The 19,496-nt window shown below is 42.2% G+C and overlaps 1 protein-coding gene across 1 annotated transcript in view; it reads left to right on the forward strand.

Moving 5' to 3' along the window:
• DHRSX (dehydrogenase/reductase X-linked) overlaps positions 1–19,496 on the forward strand; it is a 173,953-nt gene that overhangs the window by 126,265 nt on the left and 28,192 nt on the right. The window contains exon 6 of the mRNA XM_030477739.1: positions 18,188–18,395. Coding sequence (XP_030333599.1) covers positions 18,188–18,395 — 208 coding nt within the window. The remainder of the gene's footprint in view (positions 1–18,187; positions 18,396–19,496) is intronic.

Genomic DNA, 19,496 nt, shown 5'->3' on the forward strand with positions numbered 1-19,496 from the left:
TGGGTTTTCTTTTGTTGCCTTTTTTTTTTCTTAATTAATGGGGATTTTCAAGGAATTCCTTAATATCTTTCAAGCTTGAGCAAAGCTTTCAGCCTTCAGTCAAAGATACAAATAATTTAGAAGCTTGTGAACTGAGTCTTTTATTCTGAAACTTGAAAGACTGCTTTCCTTTCTGATGCTTATACTGTGGTGATGGTTGTGGTGCAGAGCCTGGACTCGTCACTGCCTAATCAGGGAGGCTCTCAGTAACTGGGATGTTTTAGAACGGCTTGGGCAAATGCTAATAGACTTCATCCTTAAGTGAATGCATAGGTAGAGGCCCTGATCCTGCCCTTATATGCTTGTAGCTGCTCGCTCCCTGCCTGCTACATATGAGGCTGCTGACTTGGCTCTGGGGGGGCAGCTTCGCCCAGCGCACATGCTGCCTGCTGCTCCTTCCTCCCTGCCAGCTCTTCCCCCTGGCCTGTGACTCCTGGCACACTGTTGTCTCTTCCCTCTGCTTCTGGCCTCTGCCTTGTCCTGCACTGCTCCTGGCATCCTGGTCCTCCCTATCGGCATCCCTCATAGTCCTTCTCCAGCTTCCCCCACCTGCCTCCTAGCCCCAGGCTGTGTCATCCCTCCCACCTGCGGTGCTTGCTTGCTCACACACACATCAGCCCTGTGATTCATTGCAAATGCTGGAGCCCCAGCTCTTGTCTGTGTCACTCGAGAGCTTACTGGGATCCAAGTGCACAGCCAGCCTGTTTTTTTAACCCAGTAAGACAGGTTAAATGTATGGTTGTTTGCTGTCCAACTACTTTCCTTTAGGAAAACTGCGTGTCAAAGTCTATGGGATAGTTCTAACATTAGGAAGATATCGAATGATGTGGTAAATGTGTCTGGTGTCATGCAGGAGCTGTGTGGTGTTGTTCAGTTAATTGAGGAATGGACAGGATAACCGAGACCCATTTCAGAAGTTCCATGTCAAATATAGATACATTTCAAAAGTTCCCCGTGAAGTCACGTGTGGCAATTATGCACCTACTAACAGGCTCCAACAGAGTCTGTCTTCTGAGAGGCCCCAGGGAGTTTCTGCCTGCACAGATCCAGTCTGAATTTTGCGTCATTTCCATGGAGAAATTCTGTCCCCATCCTTTGACAGGGACTTCCACACATGTTCAGAGGCACCTGGCCTGAGGTTTCATTTTGGAACAAAGACTGAATTTAGAGGGCTGGGCTGTTTCCACTGCAGACATTTCACATATGAATGCTGCATTAAGCACATCAAACTTTCTGTTTGACTTCGGATTACATACTATAGTATCAGTTTTATTACAAGCACATTGTTTAAATTCTGGGGGGTAGTCACAGCTTAATATCTTGCTTGTAAAACAACCACAGGAAATTACCCTACTCTTCACTTGATGTATGTATTCATTGTTCCTGATGGGCATATGCTGGATGGCACCATGCAAGGGGCTAAAGGGAGTGCAGTTAGTATTTCTTTGGGCTAAAGTGCAGAATGCAAAATTAAATAGGGATATTCTATGTTTGTAGATAGCAGTAGTTTCCTTGATTGTAGCAAAGCCTTGTGTTGTGCCTCTTTAATTTAGGATCATCCTTACCTTTGATTCACCATTATTAACTCATACTCTAAAGGAACTAAAAATGTCTCAGTTAGGAGAGTTATGGTTCGGTATGAACATGATAAATCTGATGTAAAAAATAAAACCATACCAGTGAGACTGACGTGCAGCTTTTGCACCCAAACCTGCCCTTTACATTTCAACTTTATTGGTGTAAGAAGAGCCATAAAGGATGACAGACTCTGGCTGACTTTGCCTGCTCTTTCCCACATGGATGCTCTTAATCATTCGGGGACGGCAGTGGTGCCTGCTTTCCAAGCGCACAGGCCCACTGGTGGAACCCAGAAGGAGCTGTAGATTCAGCTCAAAACCTTTTAATTCAGGTGGAAGAAGATACTCCTGATATTTTTTTTAGCCTATTGTCCATAAACCCCCAGTCAGGTGAATAGTTAGTTATTGCTTAAATGGTGCTGATAAAAACACCCTTCCACATTTGAGTGTGTGCCTACAGCATGAGTGGGTAGTTTAGCAATCAACCCTGGAGGACTGTTGTGGGGTAACATACACAGGCATTGCCTACATCACAGGGCCTTGGAGACGCCTGGTGATTCAGAGCAGCGTTGAAGAGCTTTAATAGATGTAAAGAATAGATGCATGAATAGATGTAAAGACACCCATGGTAAACACTGTGATACGATAGTGTTCCACAAATTGCCACAGTTTCCCAGTGATATCATCCCTCATTTTTGTCGCTTGTGTGAATGGGAAATCTTTCTAAAAACTTTATAATGGCTTTTTCCTTATTTTGAATTGCGCTAGTTGGCCATAATTCGTTCAACAACTTGGGTGTATTTTCCCAGGTTGGCTGGTCCTGACCTTGCAGGAAGTCAGCAAAACACTTTGGAGTCATTTGCTCACAGTGGAGAAAGGGGGCCATACTCTGTGCTGGAAAAAATACCGGTGGCAGCAGACTGAATTGTTTACCATGCTCTTGTCCCATTATTCCTAGGTTTTGGTTGGGCTAGTGTCCAAACTGGAGGTGAGTGATAGTGGCCGAGGAGGGATTCATCCATCAAATATGTCAGAGAAGGAAAGGCAGAAGACTTTCTTGACATAAAGGAGACAGTAAACTGAGGTTCTTTTCTCTGCTTTACCACAGATTTTACTATGGGATCATTCTCCCACTTGGGAGATTCTGGGTTGTCAGTCACAGTTGTGGCTATTGCTTCCCACTGCTTGTACTTGCTGCTCAGAGATCTGCTCTGAAGCCAGACGTCATTCATATCACAGTGACCACAGGGCAACAGCATAACAAATAATTGTTGGAAGGTCTGTCCCATGATCAGCATTAAATGAAACTTGTGTTACTGTCTTCCACGTTTCCTCTTTGGCTTGTTTTCTGCCTTCTTACCAGTCTGATTTATCCCATGTTTCTCTTCTCAGCTCCTTCTGAGCAGGATGGTTCATTTAATTTTTTTTATTTCTTTTCCCGGCATTTTACATTATTTTTCTTTGTTATGTCTCTCTTCATGCATGCCTACTCAATTCCTCTGTTCTAGTTTTATCTTCACCTGTGTCTTTTGACCTTTTTTGTCTCCATTGGCTTTTCCTTCCCTGTGTCATTGTTTTTTTCCTTTTTTGGGGGAGGAGGGGATGTAGTATCTTATTTCTGCTCACCTGTTTATTTCCTCCTCTCCATCTATCTTCCTCCTATCTTCTTCCCCTAACCCCAGTCCTGTTTCTCCCCTAAGAATGTAATTTCTTCCCCTTGTTGCCCATCCTCTTCACCCTCACCAGTAAAAAAAGTATTTTGATTAGACAGATTAGACAGTAAAAAAGACACAGCATGGGTACATCAAGGCAGGACAGAGCTTGTTCCAAACTGGCAGGGCATAGCTTGTTTCATGTGTGTTATTGAAAATGCAAACGCACAAGAGCAATGACTGTTCTCCCAGTTCTTTTGCTGAAGGATATATGAAGAACATCAAACACCTTTGTGGTCTTTTAGATCCAGACCATTTTCAACAGCAATCACATGAGTCGACAAGGGGATCCCTAAGGCAAATCATTCTCCTTCATGCCTACTTTGAATATGAGTGTTTTCAAGGAGGTGAAAGTTTAACAGAAATGCCATCTATCTGCAAACATTTCGACAGTGATGATTTCAGGAGTTACATGCTGAGGGCAGTACACTGTGGACTCTAACAGCATAGCTGGGATGTCTTTTTTTCTTCTTTTGCCTGACTTAAATAATACTTTCTAAAGTTAGAGGAGAAGAAAATATGGCCATGAGAGAATTATGGCTGTCTGGTTTTAGCAAAAGCTTGAAGAACATTGTGCTATCCCCTTGGGTTGAGATAGACTTGAACATTGCACTGGAGTTCCTGGTGCTCTTACAAGGCTGGAATGGAGGGCACTCCTTCGAGTACTCTACCCACTGAACAAAGAAGGGATTTTAGAAAAACGAAGAAAAAAAAGACCTTATTCCCTTTCCCAGCCTATGGGTCACACCTGAATATGCTTCCTTTCCCAGAGGTTAGCATCTTTGTGTGTTCTGTCCAGCTTTTTCTCCATGACTAACTATTCCTTTCATCATCCTCTCTTTTTATAAATGAAAAATGGACCCTGTAATACTGTGAATCACAGATCTGTGAACTCCCCAGCCACAGTAACACAGCTCCTTCTCTGGTTCATGTCTCCTGTATATTCAAGACCAGTTAGTCACACTTCTCTTTCCTCTGCTCTCCAACTGCTGAAGAGCTCATATTTTTTGTAACTCTCCCAGCTGATACAGTCCCCAGATAATTTCTGTATTTTTTCCCTGTAGCCCTAGTGCATGAATCATGTCAGAGATAATAGAGATTGAATGAGAGGAATTGCAAAAATCCCAGCTGCCACATCTGCATCCCAGCTGGTGTAAAATAGGGTAAACATCTCTGCCCAGGACCTGGGAGGATGCTGGGGAGACCAGGCAGCTCCAGTTAATCTCCTCTGGTGGATGGTTCATAAAGACTGTAACAGGAGGTGTTGCATACTGATGGGAGAATCTTGTCTAGCAAAGTGTCTGGAGTTCTCCTGTTCTTGGATGGGTGGTGTCCTTCATCTTCACTTCTTGCATGTTTGTTGGTAAATGAATGATTAAATTTGTGCAGAAAATTGAGGATTTTGTCCCATTAGCATTGCTGAGATTTTGAAAATATTGCCCATAAATAACAATGAAAAGTTAAAATATCAAATTACTTTTGGAAAATATGAATCAATTTTTCAGACCAAATCCTTTGATTTCAGTGATTTCTGAATATTTTATTTCTAATTTATTTGTAATTATCCTTATGATCAGATTGCCATTTATATTTTGAAGCATAATGTCGATGAAACTGAAACTCCAAATCTTTAATTTCTAAGTCATCCTGCTGAAGTAAGATATCTCCATCAGTTTCAAATTACTTTTTTTTAAAAAAACCAAGACAGAACTCTGGACATTTGTTTAAAATCTATTTTTTCACTAGGAATGGTTTGATAAATCAATATTTTTTTCAATGGAAAAGGTTTTTTTAAAAAAAGTCCCAGTTGCTTCCTCCAGTGCCTTTTCATTCTTCAGTTCAAGCAAAACCAAACATGCAGCTGATGTAGCATAGCACTATTGTTTTATTTCCAAACTTTCAAATAATAAAGGAATATTTGTAAAAAGAAATAGGAGGCATTTCATATATTGTCCTTTCATTTTAGTCAGTACAGAGTCTTTCACAGTTAAATATAAAGAGCTGTGTCATTGGTCTGTTCTTAATAAAATGCTGTAAACCCTACAGAAATTGTAATCGTAACAGATTTTTCTAGACCATAAGAGAGATACATGTTACAGATTTTATTTTTACTCAAGGAATATAAGGTTTTGCTTAAGTTGTATTGTTTAAGCAGCTCCCCCACAATGACTTTTGTTGTATATTCTGGTTCTGTTTGCAAGATAAATCATGTTCCCTTGACAGGACCAAATACCAACTGCAGCACACTGCTGTGTTCAGTTAAACATGTCTTTCCTGCAGCAGGTCACGGAGTTTTCCTGTCTATAGTTAGATGATAAGTATTCAAATGCTTAATGCACATACATAAGTGTACTTCAGTCCTTCTTTACAAAATGCTTTCTGTATGCCAAAGGATTTGCTGCGTTTGCAGCAATTAGCATTAATTGCAAAAATCGACTTGTTAGTCTGGAAAATGAGCGTACTAGGGAAGGCACAGATCTAAAATTATATAAATTAATTAAAAAAAATGGGCCTTTATATCAGCAGACCAATTCATCAATCCCATTTTATGTTCATATGCAGCAAGTGTTTTGTCCATATTGCAGGCCACAGGTGATCCCTATCCATTCCTGCAACCAGTAATGGAGAAATATGTAAGTCAAGATGCCAACTTTGAAAAGTTTTAATTTTACATTTATTGGTGTTTTTTCATTCTGTCTAATCAAAATACTTTTAGGGCTCATTGGTTTCTGAAGAGCAATAGCACAGTGTAGCACTACTATCACAAAGATAACGCCAGACTTTAATGTATTCAGGAAAATTAAATGTAGCTTTTTTGGGTGTCACACTGTTAACTTCCTTCTTGTCTAAAAGGGATTAATAGTCTTAACAAAGGATTATTAATAGTGATTAATGATTTCATAGGACACACTGTTTCACACTATTTCAAAATTGCAGCATATTGGGAGGTATGTGGTATATGGGTGTTCCTGCTGCTCAGCCTCTGCCTGCACAGTGGGTTGGGAGGGAGAAGTCAGCCCTATGTGGCACACAGGACAGTGGATCTCTGTTGTGGTTTAGCCTCAGCTGGCAACTAAGTACCGCGCAGCTGCTTGTTCACCCCCCAGGTGGGATGGGGAGGAGAATGAGAAAAAGGTAAAACCCTCAGGTTGAGAAAAGAACGGTTTAATAATGGAAATAATAAATATAATTTATTATTATTAAGAAATAATAAATAAATAAATAATGTAAGAGAGAGAAAACACAAGTAATGCACAATACAATTGCTCACAACCCACTGACTGATACCCAGCCCGACCTGAGCAGCGATCAGTCCCTTTTGGGTAACTCCCCCCAGTTTATATACCAAGCATGATGTGCTGTGATATGGAATATCCCTTTGGCTATTTTGGGTCAGGTGTCCTGTCTCTGCTCCTTCCCCACTTCTTGTGCCCCTCCTCACTGGCAGAGCATGAAAGACTGAAAAGTCCTTGATCAGGGTAAGTGCTACTGAGCAACAACTAAAACATCGGTATATCGGTGTGTTATCAGCATTGTTCTCAGACTAAAGCCAAAACACAGCACTGCACCAGCTACTAGGGAGAAAATTAACTGTATCCCAGCCAAAACCAGGACAATCTTGTAGATATGCTGTTTTCTGAAACAGCAAGCTGGTTCAATGGTAATTTGAAAGTTAATGTACTGCACTGTGTGAGAGAAGAAGGCAAATGGGACTTGAGGAGAACGCAGAGTGGAGATAGTTTGTCAGCCTCGAGAGGGGAAGGTTAGTTTAACATCTCCCAGTCAGCAAAAGGACTCATTAAGGCTGAGTGAACCTTAAAAGCTCTGGAGTTCTTGGGTCCTGGGTGATTATTCAAATCATTTTAGCATTTCTCTCAATTGCTTGAACTACCACCATCCTCACAGTACCTTTTCAGTAGAGTTCTTCCAGCTGCCTGGTGTAGCTGGGGAAACCTGGCACACATGCCAGTAAATCCCTGGAATAACATGTTAAGAGAAACAGTCCAAAATGATCTGCTCACCTTAGAATCATAGAAGAGAATCATAGAATCGTAAGGGTTGGAAAGGACCTTAAGATCATCTAGTTCCAACCCCCCTGCCATGGGCAGGGACACCTTGCCCTAAACCATGTGGCTCAAGGCTCTGTCCAACCTGGCCTTGAACACCGCCAGGGATGGAGCATCCACAACCTCCCTGGGCAACCCATTCCAGTGCTTCACCACCCTCACTGTAAAGAACTTCTTCCTTATATCTAATCTAAACTTCCTCTGTTTAAGTTTGAACCCATTACCCCTTCTCCTACCACTACAGTCCCTAAGGAAGAGTCCCTCCCCAGCATCCTTGTAGACCCCCTTCAGATACTGGAAGGCTGCTATGAGGTCACCACGCAGCCTTCTCTTCTCCAGGCTGAACAGCCCCAACTTTCTCAGCCTGTCTTCATACGGGAGGTGCTCCAGCCCTCTTATCATCCTCGTGGCCCTCCTCTGGACTCGCTCCAACAGCTGCATGTCCTTTTTATGTTGAGGACACCAGAACTGTACGCAGTACTCCAAGTGGGGTCTCACGAGAGCAGAGTAGAGGGGCAGGATCACCTCCTTTGACCTGCTGGTCACGCTTCTTTTGATGCAGCCCAGGATACGGTTGGCTTTCTGGGCTGCGAGCGCGCGAGCGCACACTGAAGCCGGCTCATGTTAAGCTTCTCGTCAACCAACACCCCCAAGTCCTTCTCTGCAGGGCTGCTCTGAATCTCTGTCCAGCCTGTAGCAGTGCCTGGGATTGCCCCAACCCAGGTGTAGGACCTTGCACTTGGCTTGGTTAAACTTCATAAGGTTGGCATCGGCCCACCTCACAAGTGTGTCAAGGTCCCTCTGGATGGCATCCCTTCCCTCCAGCGTATCAACCGAACCACACAGCTTGGTGTCATCGGCAAACTTGCTGAGGGCACACTCAATCCCACTGTCCATGTCACCGACAAAGATGTTGAACAGGACCGGTCCCAACACCGATCCCTGAGGGACACCACTCGTTACAGGTTTCCAACTGGACACCGAGCCATTTACCACAACTCTTTGCGTGCGGCCTTCCACATATCCCCTCTGGGTTCAGCCCTGCTGTTGCTCCTGGTTCTTCACAACCACACATCCCTCATCTTGCCATGTATTTTAAGGATTACGAGGTGTAGCGGAGGGAGACAAAGGCAGATTCCTGCCTCATGGATCAAATGATAGCTCTTAACCTTTTCTCTGCTCCTCATCCTAAACCTCTTCTTTCAGTGAAGAATTTCATCTGTTCAAAAGCAGAACAAGCATTTGAATACTGAAACCTGTGAAGAAAACTTGGTCTTTCAATTAAATCAAGTTCATTATAAAAAAAGTGAGTTTTATGAAAAATATACTTTTGAATAAAATAAATCACTGTAAAAGTAAACTATTTTAGCCCCCAGGAGTTCTTATGTAGTTGTAGCTTTGTTGCTCCATTTCTTCTGTTTTCATTGTGTTAGGTACTGTGGTTGCCCTGGTTTCTTGTCATGGGAGGTGGAGAGGGGCTGTGTACAGCACTGTCTCAGCCTCCCAAGAAGGACATAGACCAAGGAGCACTGTGACTCACAGTGGCTTTCTGAGAAACTCAAGGGCTTTTAACAGTGGTGCTACCTATAATATGGCTCTGCAGAAATGTCCAAATTAAAATATTATGAGTTTTGCTTGAAATCTTTTGGTTCTCAGCATAAAGGGGTGGGAGGGTGTTCAGTATCTGCATTGCCACCAAAAATCAACCAGTTTGCCAAAGCAGCAGTATCTTTTAATTAATTTTTTTCAGTGAGGTCTGGGGCAAGGCAGGTCTGTGATTGTGTGTTAGTTTTTTAGGATTTGGACATGAAACTTCTTGTCATTTCCTGGAAAGCCAAACCTGCTGGACTTCACTTGTTTCTGGTGTGTTTGCAAGTGGCAGATATCTAATGTGCTCTGGCTCCAGGCTATGCCATGCTCCTTCTCAAGAAAAGTTTGGTGTGCCATTACAGATCTCTGTTTACAGTGTTCCAAGTTGACAAGTATTGGGAAATCTATAAAACAAAACCAAAAACCATCTCTAAGGCTAAACAGTTGAGAAAGTGATTGCTGTCACTGTCCCTTATGGTACTTTGAAATAACCACTTTGCAATGATGGCTGTTGGACCACTTCTTATGTTACTCATTTCTTGCAGGTTTTTTTGTTTGCTGAAATTGGCTTGTTTATGTTCCGTAAGTAAGACACCCCTCTCTCCTCACAGAGTCCTTTCATATGCTTACTTAAATCCTGCATCTTTTCTGACAGCAGCTGAGGGCCACTGTTGATGTACAGTCTCACACGAACAAAAGCCTTTCCTGCCATGTCTGGACTATGAGTCATTTCACAGGTGCAGAAAACTTGCACATTTTAATCTCTCCTGTACCTGTTGGCATTTCAGCCGTATTTCTGCTTTAACCTGGAAAGGTCTTCCAGCAGAGGGGAAGGATTCTCCTGACTGTTTTTAACAAATAGATGGCTTTATAAGCTTGTTCCTTGTCTTAACCCATGTACTGGGAGTTAGTCACTTCTACCTCTCAGTTTGAAGCTGTGGTATTCATAGTCTCACTACATAAGAAAAGTTTGAAAAAGCTGAAGTTGTTAGATTCTTTCAACAAACAAAACCTGATTTTCAACATTATTTTGTTGTGCCAGACTTAATAATCTTGCCTTGCTTCTGTGAACAGAGAGAGATGGCACAGGATTTTCTGCACAGTATTTATAGACATCTTGGAGGAAAAAGGATTTTGCAGTCTGTGTGCATATTCAAGCCATGCTTCCCCTGGTAAGACAGACCAGTCCTTCAATACGGTGAACAATTTGCGCTTACAGAACACATTCGGTGCCTCCTCAACTCCAAGGCAGTGCAGTGGGTTCAGCCCACCTCAAAATGAAACCTTACATTATCTTCACATATACACCAACACATGTTAATGTGTCTGCTGACATACCAGTAGTCTACTGGGAACCTGCTAAGCACATTTGGTGCACTGTGCTGGATTTGAAATGGCAGCACTTTATTATCATAACCAGATGGTATACTTCCCTTTCAGTCCCAGAATGAAAAGTCCAGAATTTCTGCAGCTGGTCTGCAAAAGTCTACACCAGTTTTAAGATGGTTTTATCAAAACAGAAATAAGATTTGGGATTGTTCAAGTTATTACTAAGCTGTTTTTATGGCCCTGTGTATGTTCTGGTGGAAGGGAAGAAACTGTAAGAAGACCCATTACTTCCTTCAACTTAAAAGCTCTATTGCAGGAGAGTTAGGCAGATTTTCACGAGTGGGTAGAGAGCGCCTCAGAGCTATTCATATTGTCCAAGAGATAATCTTAAGAGATGTGTGACAATCTTCAACAACCTCAGATCCAGACTATCCAAGAGATAATATGAAAAGATATGTGGTCATGATGTTTCCCCATCAGTCAAACGGGTCACGAGGACACAGAGTGTAGGTCTTGGAGCCTTGATCTGTTTTTGGCTGCAGCAATGCAAAACCTTGCTTGCTTCTATTTATTTACTCATTCATTTGATGGAGATTTTTAATTGAATGAAGGGATACCATTATGCTCAAATACCACTTCAAATATTAGCAAGCACTTAACACATCATATGAACCAAATGTAGAAAAATGATGCTTCAGCAGAAGCAATTTATATCATTCTTTATGAAGAGATATATTTCCTGGGAGAATGGAATTACAGTAATTACAACTTGAACTTGCCATCAATATTTAAAAATCATCAAAACCGTTTGAAATTAACACCAATTGTACACAAACTGAAAAATTAGACTTTTTCTTAAAGATACTGATTGTGGTGAGACTTTGAAAAGACCAGCTTTTGAGTCCATTTAGAACTGTGCTCACACAGCAATGGAGCTGCGCACAGCAAGGCAATCAGTAGAGCGGGAGGGCTCTTGACATCTCACCTCCTGCCATTAGGAGGAGGGATCAGCCTAATGACAAATGATGCTTGATTCCATCTGGATGACTAATGCCCAGGATGACAAGCCCCTGTTTATTTTGCCTTTTATAAATATTTTTATAATAAAGGCATTCCAGGTTCTTTCACTAAATATAGTCCTCCAACAACAGTAAGTTAATTTTTGTTCCCTCTGCATTTCCTACAAACTATAACAAGGGGCTAGTCACTGAATGCTATGTGTTTCTACAGTGCAGTACTGAAAGTTGGGAAGCATGGCTTTAAAAAAAGCAAACCAGCCAAACAACAGACATAACCCATCTTCCAGCTTGTGGCTCCTACTGAATTGTGGAATAAGCACAAGGCAAGAGTCATTGACTTGCAGAGAAATCAGCTACTGAGACCATCACCAACATTTTGCCGTTTAGAGAGAGAGCATGTCCCAGCTCTGAACTTCTACCCTTTAACTTATCCTCTAATTTTAAGAAGAAAAATTTTTTTTACCACTGTTGAAAGATGTCAGATAAATCCCAGTTTTGTCCGGAGCTCTGTGTGAACGCCAAGGGGCTCACTGCAGAGAGAGAGGGAAGCTCTGAGATGTGGTCTATCTTTGTCCATGAGTCAGAACAAAAGGGCAAGGTGGGTTGCTCTCAAAGTGCCACGTGCTTCTGGCTGCTTAAGTAAACCCCGTGTGACCAATTAGGACATGAAAGATTTGCTCTTCAGCTTATGTAGAACCACTAATTTAATTTATCAGTCTTGTAGCCTTCCTTTTAACATGTCCATCACAGGATCACGAGGGTGCTTCAGGAGTCCCTGATGCTTGAGTCCTTATTCACCCACATTGTAGCTGCCAGTGTATTCCAGTTCAAATACATGGGGGTATGCTAGAGCCACTTTGACTATTATATGTATATCTTTATACGTATTTTTTTTAAAAGGCTCTATATATATCAAGTATATGAAAGAAATGTACATGAAGAAATATGTTCAGTGAACACCCAAAATGGGTGACTATGCAGTAGCCTATAGCAGTAATTGGTAACAGGACAGCTACTGTACAAAACATATCTACTTATATGTTTACCCTTTCTAGATTTTAGTTTTGTTTTACTAATGCACATGCTTGTTTCTTTCAACTGGCAAAATATAGTTTTCAGTGGTAATACATGTATTCTCATTTATCGAACTCTGTCTTTTTTCCAGCTCTGTATTTCCTTTTTCTTTTTGTATTGAGGGAAAAATCACAATTGATGAGACTCTACAAATGTATCCATGGGATAATTATATATAGTTCTGTCAGGAGGTCTGCTTGAATCTAATAAGCAATGTTTAGGTGCCAGGCTTGGGTTTATCCCAGGAAAAGAGAAAGAAACTGTTTATGATAACCAGAAAAGATATGACTGTATTCTACAATATATTTCTGTAGCTGCTTTAAAATAAACTGCAAAATCTATCAGAAATCTTGAAAAATCTTGTGCTGCATTCCCTGGACAGTGAAAATTTAAGACTGTGAAAGCTTCATGAGTGTTTAATAATAGTTTTTTGTAGTCTTGACTAAGCAATGGTGATGATGTATTGCAAGATTAATACATAAACCATTAGGAAACTTTAGTCATTTTAATACAGCAAGCCTGTGTGTTTAATTCACTGATTCATCCTAAGGCATATATTGAAATTTTGTGTGGCCTTTCATTAAAACCCCAGCATGTCACCCACATTTTGCATCACTTGTCTTTTAGTGGAGCACATAGCAATTGGGTTGTTCTGCAGTTTGATCTTGGTGCGCTCTGCCCTCCAGGCAAATTAACACGCTGGAAACTGGGGAGCATGGTGATGGGTGAGAGGAGGATGACACGCGCAAGACAAGCACAGTGTGAAAGACGTCCACATTAGGAAAACTTCACTGCTAGCACCGGCCAGGTTAGATACAGCTGCGTGTCAGTCAGTATGCTCACGGGTCCTCTGAGCCTTGTGTTGAAGCAGGATATGGTGGGGAAGGGAAAGGGTGCTGTCCCTGTGCTCTTATTTCAGTCGGTCTGTATCCACTTCCTCCACGTGTGTGCATAATGCAAAAGCAATTGCTAATGAAAGAGAAAGAGCTGAGAGCAGCTCGAGAGCCTGTGCACAGGAGGTGTAGAGGAAGTGGTCCGTGCCAAGTAGCAATTTTGTTTCCCCTGTTACTCAGTGGGTACCCTGATCTAGCTTAATGCTCTTCACTAAACATGGTATCACTGGATGTAAATGGGAGACCTCTACAGCACACAGCCAAGTTAAAGCCAGCCAGGAAAGAAACCAGAGTAAGACCGGCTGCCAAGGGAAGTGCTAAACATGGGTCCAGTTTTCAAACTTGGATAGCAGCTGAGTCCATATTTAAACACCTAATTAGCCACTGCAGGCTCCAGTTTCAAATTTGGCTTCTCATTATGTTTTACAAATACATTGGCCCAGCATGCTAGGGAGACTGCTGCTGGAGACAGCACCATGGAGATCAGTGGTAAAATCAGCTTCTGGTGAAAAAGAAAAAAATAAATCAGCAAACCACAAAGCAGTCACTCCAGAATTGAGTATTTACTTATTTTGTTTTGGCAAAAATCCAAAACAATCCCTTTCTCTTCTCCCTAATTTTTATAATGACAATTCAAACAGTCTCTGTTGCAAAGAATCTTAAGCCAAAAATAAGAATTTCTGCTAAAAATTATTTGAACAAGAAATGCAGAACCTGCCTTATCCTGATCCTTTATTCATCAGTATAGAACCAGTAAAACATTTTCAAAAGAAGGAGAAGGTCTTGTATATCGCTGCTCTCTTGGCTGGATTTCAAAGCAGCTAATTAATTTCTGTTTGCCTTAACTCCTCCTGTAGTTTCCATTTAGCGAGTTGTGCATTGCCCTATTTTATCAGCACCACCTCAGCAAAATGCTATGGAAGGGCATTCCCCAGGAGAGACTATTTTCCGTGCTAGGAATGGTGGTCCATACAGAGCCCCACTCAAATGAGTCGGTGAGCATGGACTTCTCCAAACTACCAATGCCAGGCACACCATTCCTTCCCACTGGACTTCTTCCCACCAAGTCTTTGCTCCGCTTTTCCTAGCTGCTGACCACGCACAGGCTTGCCATACCACAGCACATGCTGCCTGACATAGCTCAATCCTGGTGGACAGCATTTATTAGAATGGATCCCTGGGCAGTCAAACACCAGTACCTCCTAGCTCTCTGACTTGCCAGTGTGTGTGTGTATGTACCAGGGGGAGCTGGGAGCTAGCAGTCTTTTGCCTGGATGGCCATCTAGTTAGGAGGCAGTTTCTCTGGTTGAGAGTCTGCCTGCCTTGTTGTGAAGCATAGATGCCCTGTGTCCTCAGGGGTCGAAGCATCACAGGCATTGTGCATGCACTGGTGTGCCAGTACAGTTTTCTGGTAAGTTGTGTTGTGCTCTGGGCTCTCGTGTGCACATTCATTTCAGAAAGCTTTTAGAGCTTTCAGAAAGTGAAAGCAATGTGGAAATGCGTAATGTCAATATTATTTTATTTAGTATACAATTATACTTTCATTCAGTGCAGAAAATGTACGTACAGAACATAAAGTGCTGAGAAAGGCTAGATTTAGATGAATAGGCTTTAAAGCCAGGTAATTACATGTGTAAGAGGAATACATTTTATGGTTTTAAACTGAAAGAGGATAGGTTTAGAGGAGATATTAGAAAAAAATTCTTTTCTGTGAGGGTGGTGAGGTCCTGGCATAGGTTGCCCAGAGAAGCTGTGGCTGCCCCATCCCTGGCAGTGTTCAAGGCCAGGTAGAACAGGACGGGGCTTTGAGCAACCTCGTCTAGCGGAAGGTGTCTCTGCCCATGGCAGGGGGTTTGGAACTAGGGGATCTTTAAGGTCCCTTCCAACCAAAACCATTCAGTAATTCTACATGTATATGCATGAGAGATGCAATCGTGGTAAAGGTACAGGAGCCTACGTGCTCCTATTTCATGCATAAATTCAAGACTGGATGTAATGAAATCAAGTAACTACTGTTGATTTTTTTTTTCCCAATATGGCATTTAAACAACATGATTCTAATAAGATGGGGTCTCACAAACAAAACAGTAACAGTTGTTCAGTAAAAATCCTTGTCAGTTTTATGTCACAGGTTATTCCTCTGTCTTATGTAGTCCATTGATTTCAGATTCCTGGAAAGCAAAAAGCACACACAGAGAAAATGGGAAGATAGCAGGTGATCATTGCAGGGGTTCTGCCAAAAGTGTCTGTTCTGTGTATCCAGTTTTATATCCTTTATATCTATAGTGTGTTATTGAAGTCTGATTCCCCACTGCCTTGCAAATCATTTGCATCTCTGCACTGTGATATAAAAGGCTTCCTCATTGATTGGATAGCTTTTTATATCTTCTCAGCACTCGTGTTTCTCTGACATAGATATCTATGCAAAGTACAAGGCTTTTGAGGATCCAGCCCTTGCAGTTCATGCTTCATTGCCACAAGGTAAGTCAAAACAGCACTCACACAAAATGTGGGAATGGGAAGTCATGGGGAGCGTTCACCATCCTCCTGCCTGGCATCTGAAGGCCAGACTAGACCCAGGCAGAACAAGTCAGAGTAGTCAGTCCCCACCTCTGCTTCCCTGCGAGCCACTTGCCAGACGAGATCACTCCAATTCAGGAAGCTTGTCCTGTGCCCCAGCTTCCGTGTTTCACTGGTGAGGGAATGGTGGCACTGATGGAGAAGTGCCAGGGTTGGCTGCCAGCTGGCTGCCGGAGGCGGCTTCGGATGAGTGCTTCTTCCCATGGGTGGCGTGAGCTCTGCCCCACACTGCTGTGCAAGAGAAGCTCGTAGTGGCTGAGGATCTGGTCCTTCAAGTTAAAAGGGTTGAAATATGCATGAAGCATAAGGTGGCATTTTGAGTGTCTCAGATCAGAGCACGGACGTTACTGAATTTAAAATGTAACTGCAATTTCCTGACTAATGCCAAATCACTTTTATATTCATGCAGTGATTGTTCTTTATTCTTAAAATAGCCCTTTTTACCCTGAGGCACAGGTGATATCTTTATGATGGTGGAACTATGTTATTCAGCATTATTACAGCTCAGGCTGTTGGTTGGTGCAAGGGCTGTTCATGGTCAGATGTCCTTTTTTATTCTCTCTCAATTTATATAATGGTTTTGTAGCCTGTTCGTTATTTGTTTGCTTGAACAAGAATACAGCAGATGAAAAAAAGAAGAAGAAGAAAAAAAACCAGATGCACTGGAGAATCAGTGGTGTTGTCTTTTACTTCCCGTACCTGAGCTGTACGATTTACTATTATCTCTCCAAGTTTCTGAGTCCATTTAGACAACATGAACAGTTAAATTGCTTCAGTAGCCTTATACCCCTGCAAAGAGACAGCTTGTTTGCTATCATCCAGGGCTTTCTGTGGTGAAGTGTACAGGATATTATAAATAAAGTATTCAATGAGAATGAGATAACAAAAAGCTCTGAGACATACTTGCTATTCATTCAAAATAAAAACTTTGCACTTAGCAGCTACCACAGAAATTGAAGGCAAGCTTTTCAGCAGAGTAGGTGCATTCCCAGCCTGGGCATTTGCTGCACTAAGGATGGAGGTGTAGAGGCTGGAGCTGCGGCTGTCACAGAGGCAGGACAACAACTAGGGGGAAGGAGAGAGCTGGGGAAGAGACACCTGCTCCTGGGTGGGTGCCCCTCTGTCTTTCTCCACAAGCAATAGCTGCTGACCCAGGGACCCCAACCCCTGGCTCCACATCATCAACAGCAGCAGGCAGTGCTGCTTCCCCAGGCGCTGGCAGAGCCAAAGGGGATGGGGACCAGAGCTCTTTTGCTGCTCCCCGGAACCTGTTGCTTTAGGCTCCCACCTGCTTTGATTATGAGCTATCTGTAATGCCAGGAATTACCTTTAGTTCTGTTAAGCACAAAAAAGGTTAGATGAGATGCTATGGTAATTACAAGAGTGAATTGTCATAAGAATTTGTGGAAGTGATGCTGATGCCCCAGTCGGGAGGAGCAGTTGAAGTGACATTCCTGCTAATTTGCCTGGAAGTAGCCTGCTTATTTTTTTAAAAAATACTGCTGCCTGCATGCAGTGAAACCCAACTAATCAGCAGCTCCTTGGAAGTTTGACTTGAAAGAAAGGCAGATTCAGCATCCAGATGGGAGAGGCGCACAGGAGTCTCAACAGGTTATGTTTTCCCAGTATTTGTGAGCCTTCATTGAACCTTCTTTTTGGCAGAGACTCAGCCAGCTGCCTTTGCTCTAAAGGCCGTATATGGCATAACTCTGGTTACACTTGCAGCCACTCTCATTGCCCCATCTTTCTATCTATCTCTTTAGCTGTGTGTAATGTGGTGTGTCACTGGGGTAGGTACAGTGAGTACCTTACTCATCTGTACTGTGCCCAACAGAGGAGCCTTCATCAGAAACTAGTAGGTCCTGCTGCAATACAAATAATAAATAACCAAGAGTAGTATGATCAGACACAGATTTACTGGGTGGGAACAGGGTATGTATGTGTGGGAAGAGAGCTATGAGGAAGGGGAGAGTAGTTTGAGGGCCTCTAGGTGATGATATCCTGGAGACTGGTGCCTCAGCATTTCTAGCTTAAATAGTTTGACATAGAGATTCTGGCAGGTACTGTGTAATTTTATTTTAATTTTTCTCCCCACCATAAATAAGACTTGGCGTGTGACAGAATAATCACCAGAACTCCAGCAAACAACACACCTGCCAGTGATAAGCTGCTGCTTCTGAGGACTCAATGTATAGCTGTTTGTTTGCTGGATGTTGCAAAATGCAGGACATTTGATGTTTGTGCAATTCTGTTTTCCTTCTGATTATTTTTATGTGCACCTCCCTCTCTCTTTCTCTCCTGTAACAGATGTTCGTATTCACCCCATGGAGCCTATGCCCAAAGCAAACTTGCCCTTGTGTTATTTACCTATCAACTACAGCATCTTCTGACTGCAGATGGAAGCCATGTGACTGCTAATGTAGTAGACCCTGGAGTTGTGAATACTGAGCTCTATAAGCATGTCTTTTGGGTTGTAAAAGTGGCTAAATGGATGACGGCCTGGCTGTTCTTCAAGGTACGCAGTTTTTTAAATCATTTTGTTGCCATGCCCCTGCATTGTGAGAGCTGTAGTCAGCGGAAGGAGTTTCAGAGTTTACAATAATGTATGGAATTTATTGCATTTGTCTGTCCTGATGAGAAGGACAAAATTAATAAAGACAGGCCTTCCCCAGAACAAACACTCTCACAACAAGGGAAGGGAATGCCTTTCACATTCTGTGCCCATGCGCTGATTATCTCCGCTCTGATCTATCGGTGTGCCTTCATGTGTGCATGGGGGGCAGAACGTCATCCTACCACAGAGCCAGAATATGCAGCACCAGTTCCTTGGAAATGTCTTGTACGTCCTCCTAATGAGAAGCAGACATGGTCTGGCATGGTGTACATGTACACAGCACGTTATAGAGAAGAGGGCAAAGGGAAGAAGGAAGCTGTACAAAAATTGTGGTGGGAAGTGGCCATACTCCAGGCTGTGTGGGTCCAGACACTCATGCTCTCACACTAACACATACTTGTAATGGTACCTGATTTTCTGTTATCTGTTCCTGGTCTGCGTTAGGAAACTTACAGCTGCTTGATCAAACTGATCCAGAAGTGGGGCAGACCCAGTTACAGTTAACTTCAGTAACATTTTGTAGTGGTGTAAGTAGATTGATCTGAAATCAGTTTAGCTGTGTAGGTACAATCTCTTCATGTGGAAAAGCCTTAGAAGGACTTGTGCTGAAAAAATGTGCTTTCAGAAAGTAGTTTTGGATTAAGTGAATTGAACCTGATTCCATTAGTGAAAATTAAATGTCCTAATTAAAATGAAGTATTTTAGATCAAGAGGCATGTCCCACAAAGCAAATTAATTTTAAACTTTGATATGGAAATATCACTAGCTTTAATTTTAGAAATTAAACTGGAGGCTGGAAGAGTGGCTGTAAAATAAGATGCAAACAAATAAACACATATTAAAAAAATATAATAGTATCTTCTGAGTACACTCTGAATATTGCAATACAATTGTAATAGGAATGCTCATAATATGTAATGCATTCTTAAAGAAGCAGAATGCAGCTTTGCCAGACTGTATATATTAAACTTGTTTTGCCTCTTGTGATTGCCATTTTAAATA

Source organism: Strigops habroptila, chromosome 2, assembly GCF_004027225.2.
Source record: "Strigops habroptila isolate Jane chromosome 2, bStrHab1.2.pri, whole genome shotgun sequence".
NCBI lineage: Eukaryota > Metazoa > Chordata > Aves > Psittaciformes > Psittacidae > Strigops > Strigops habroptila.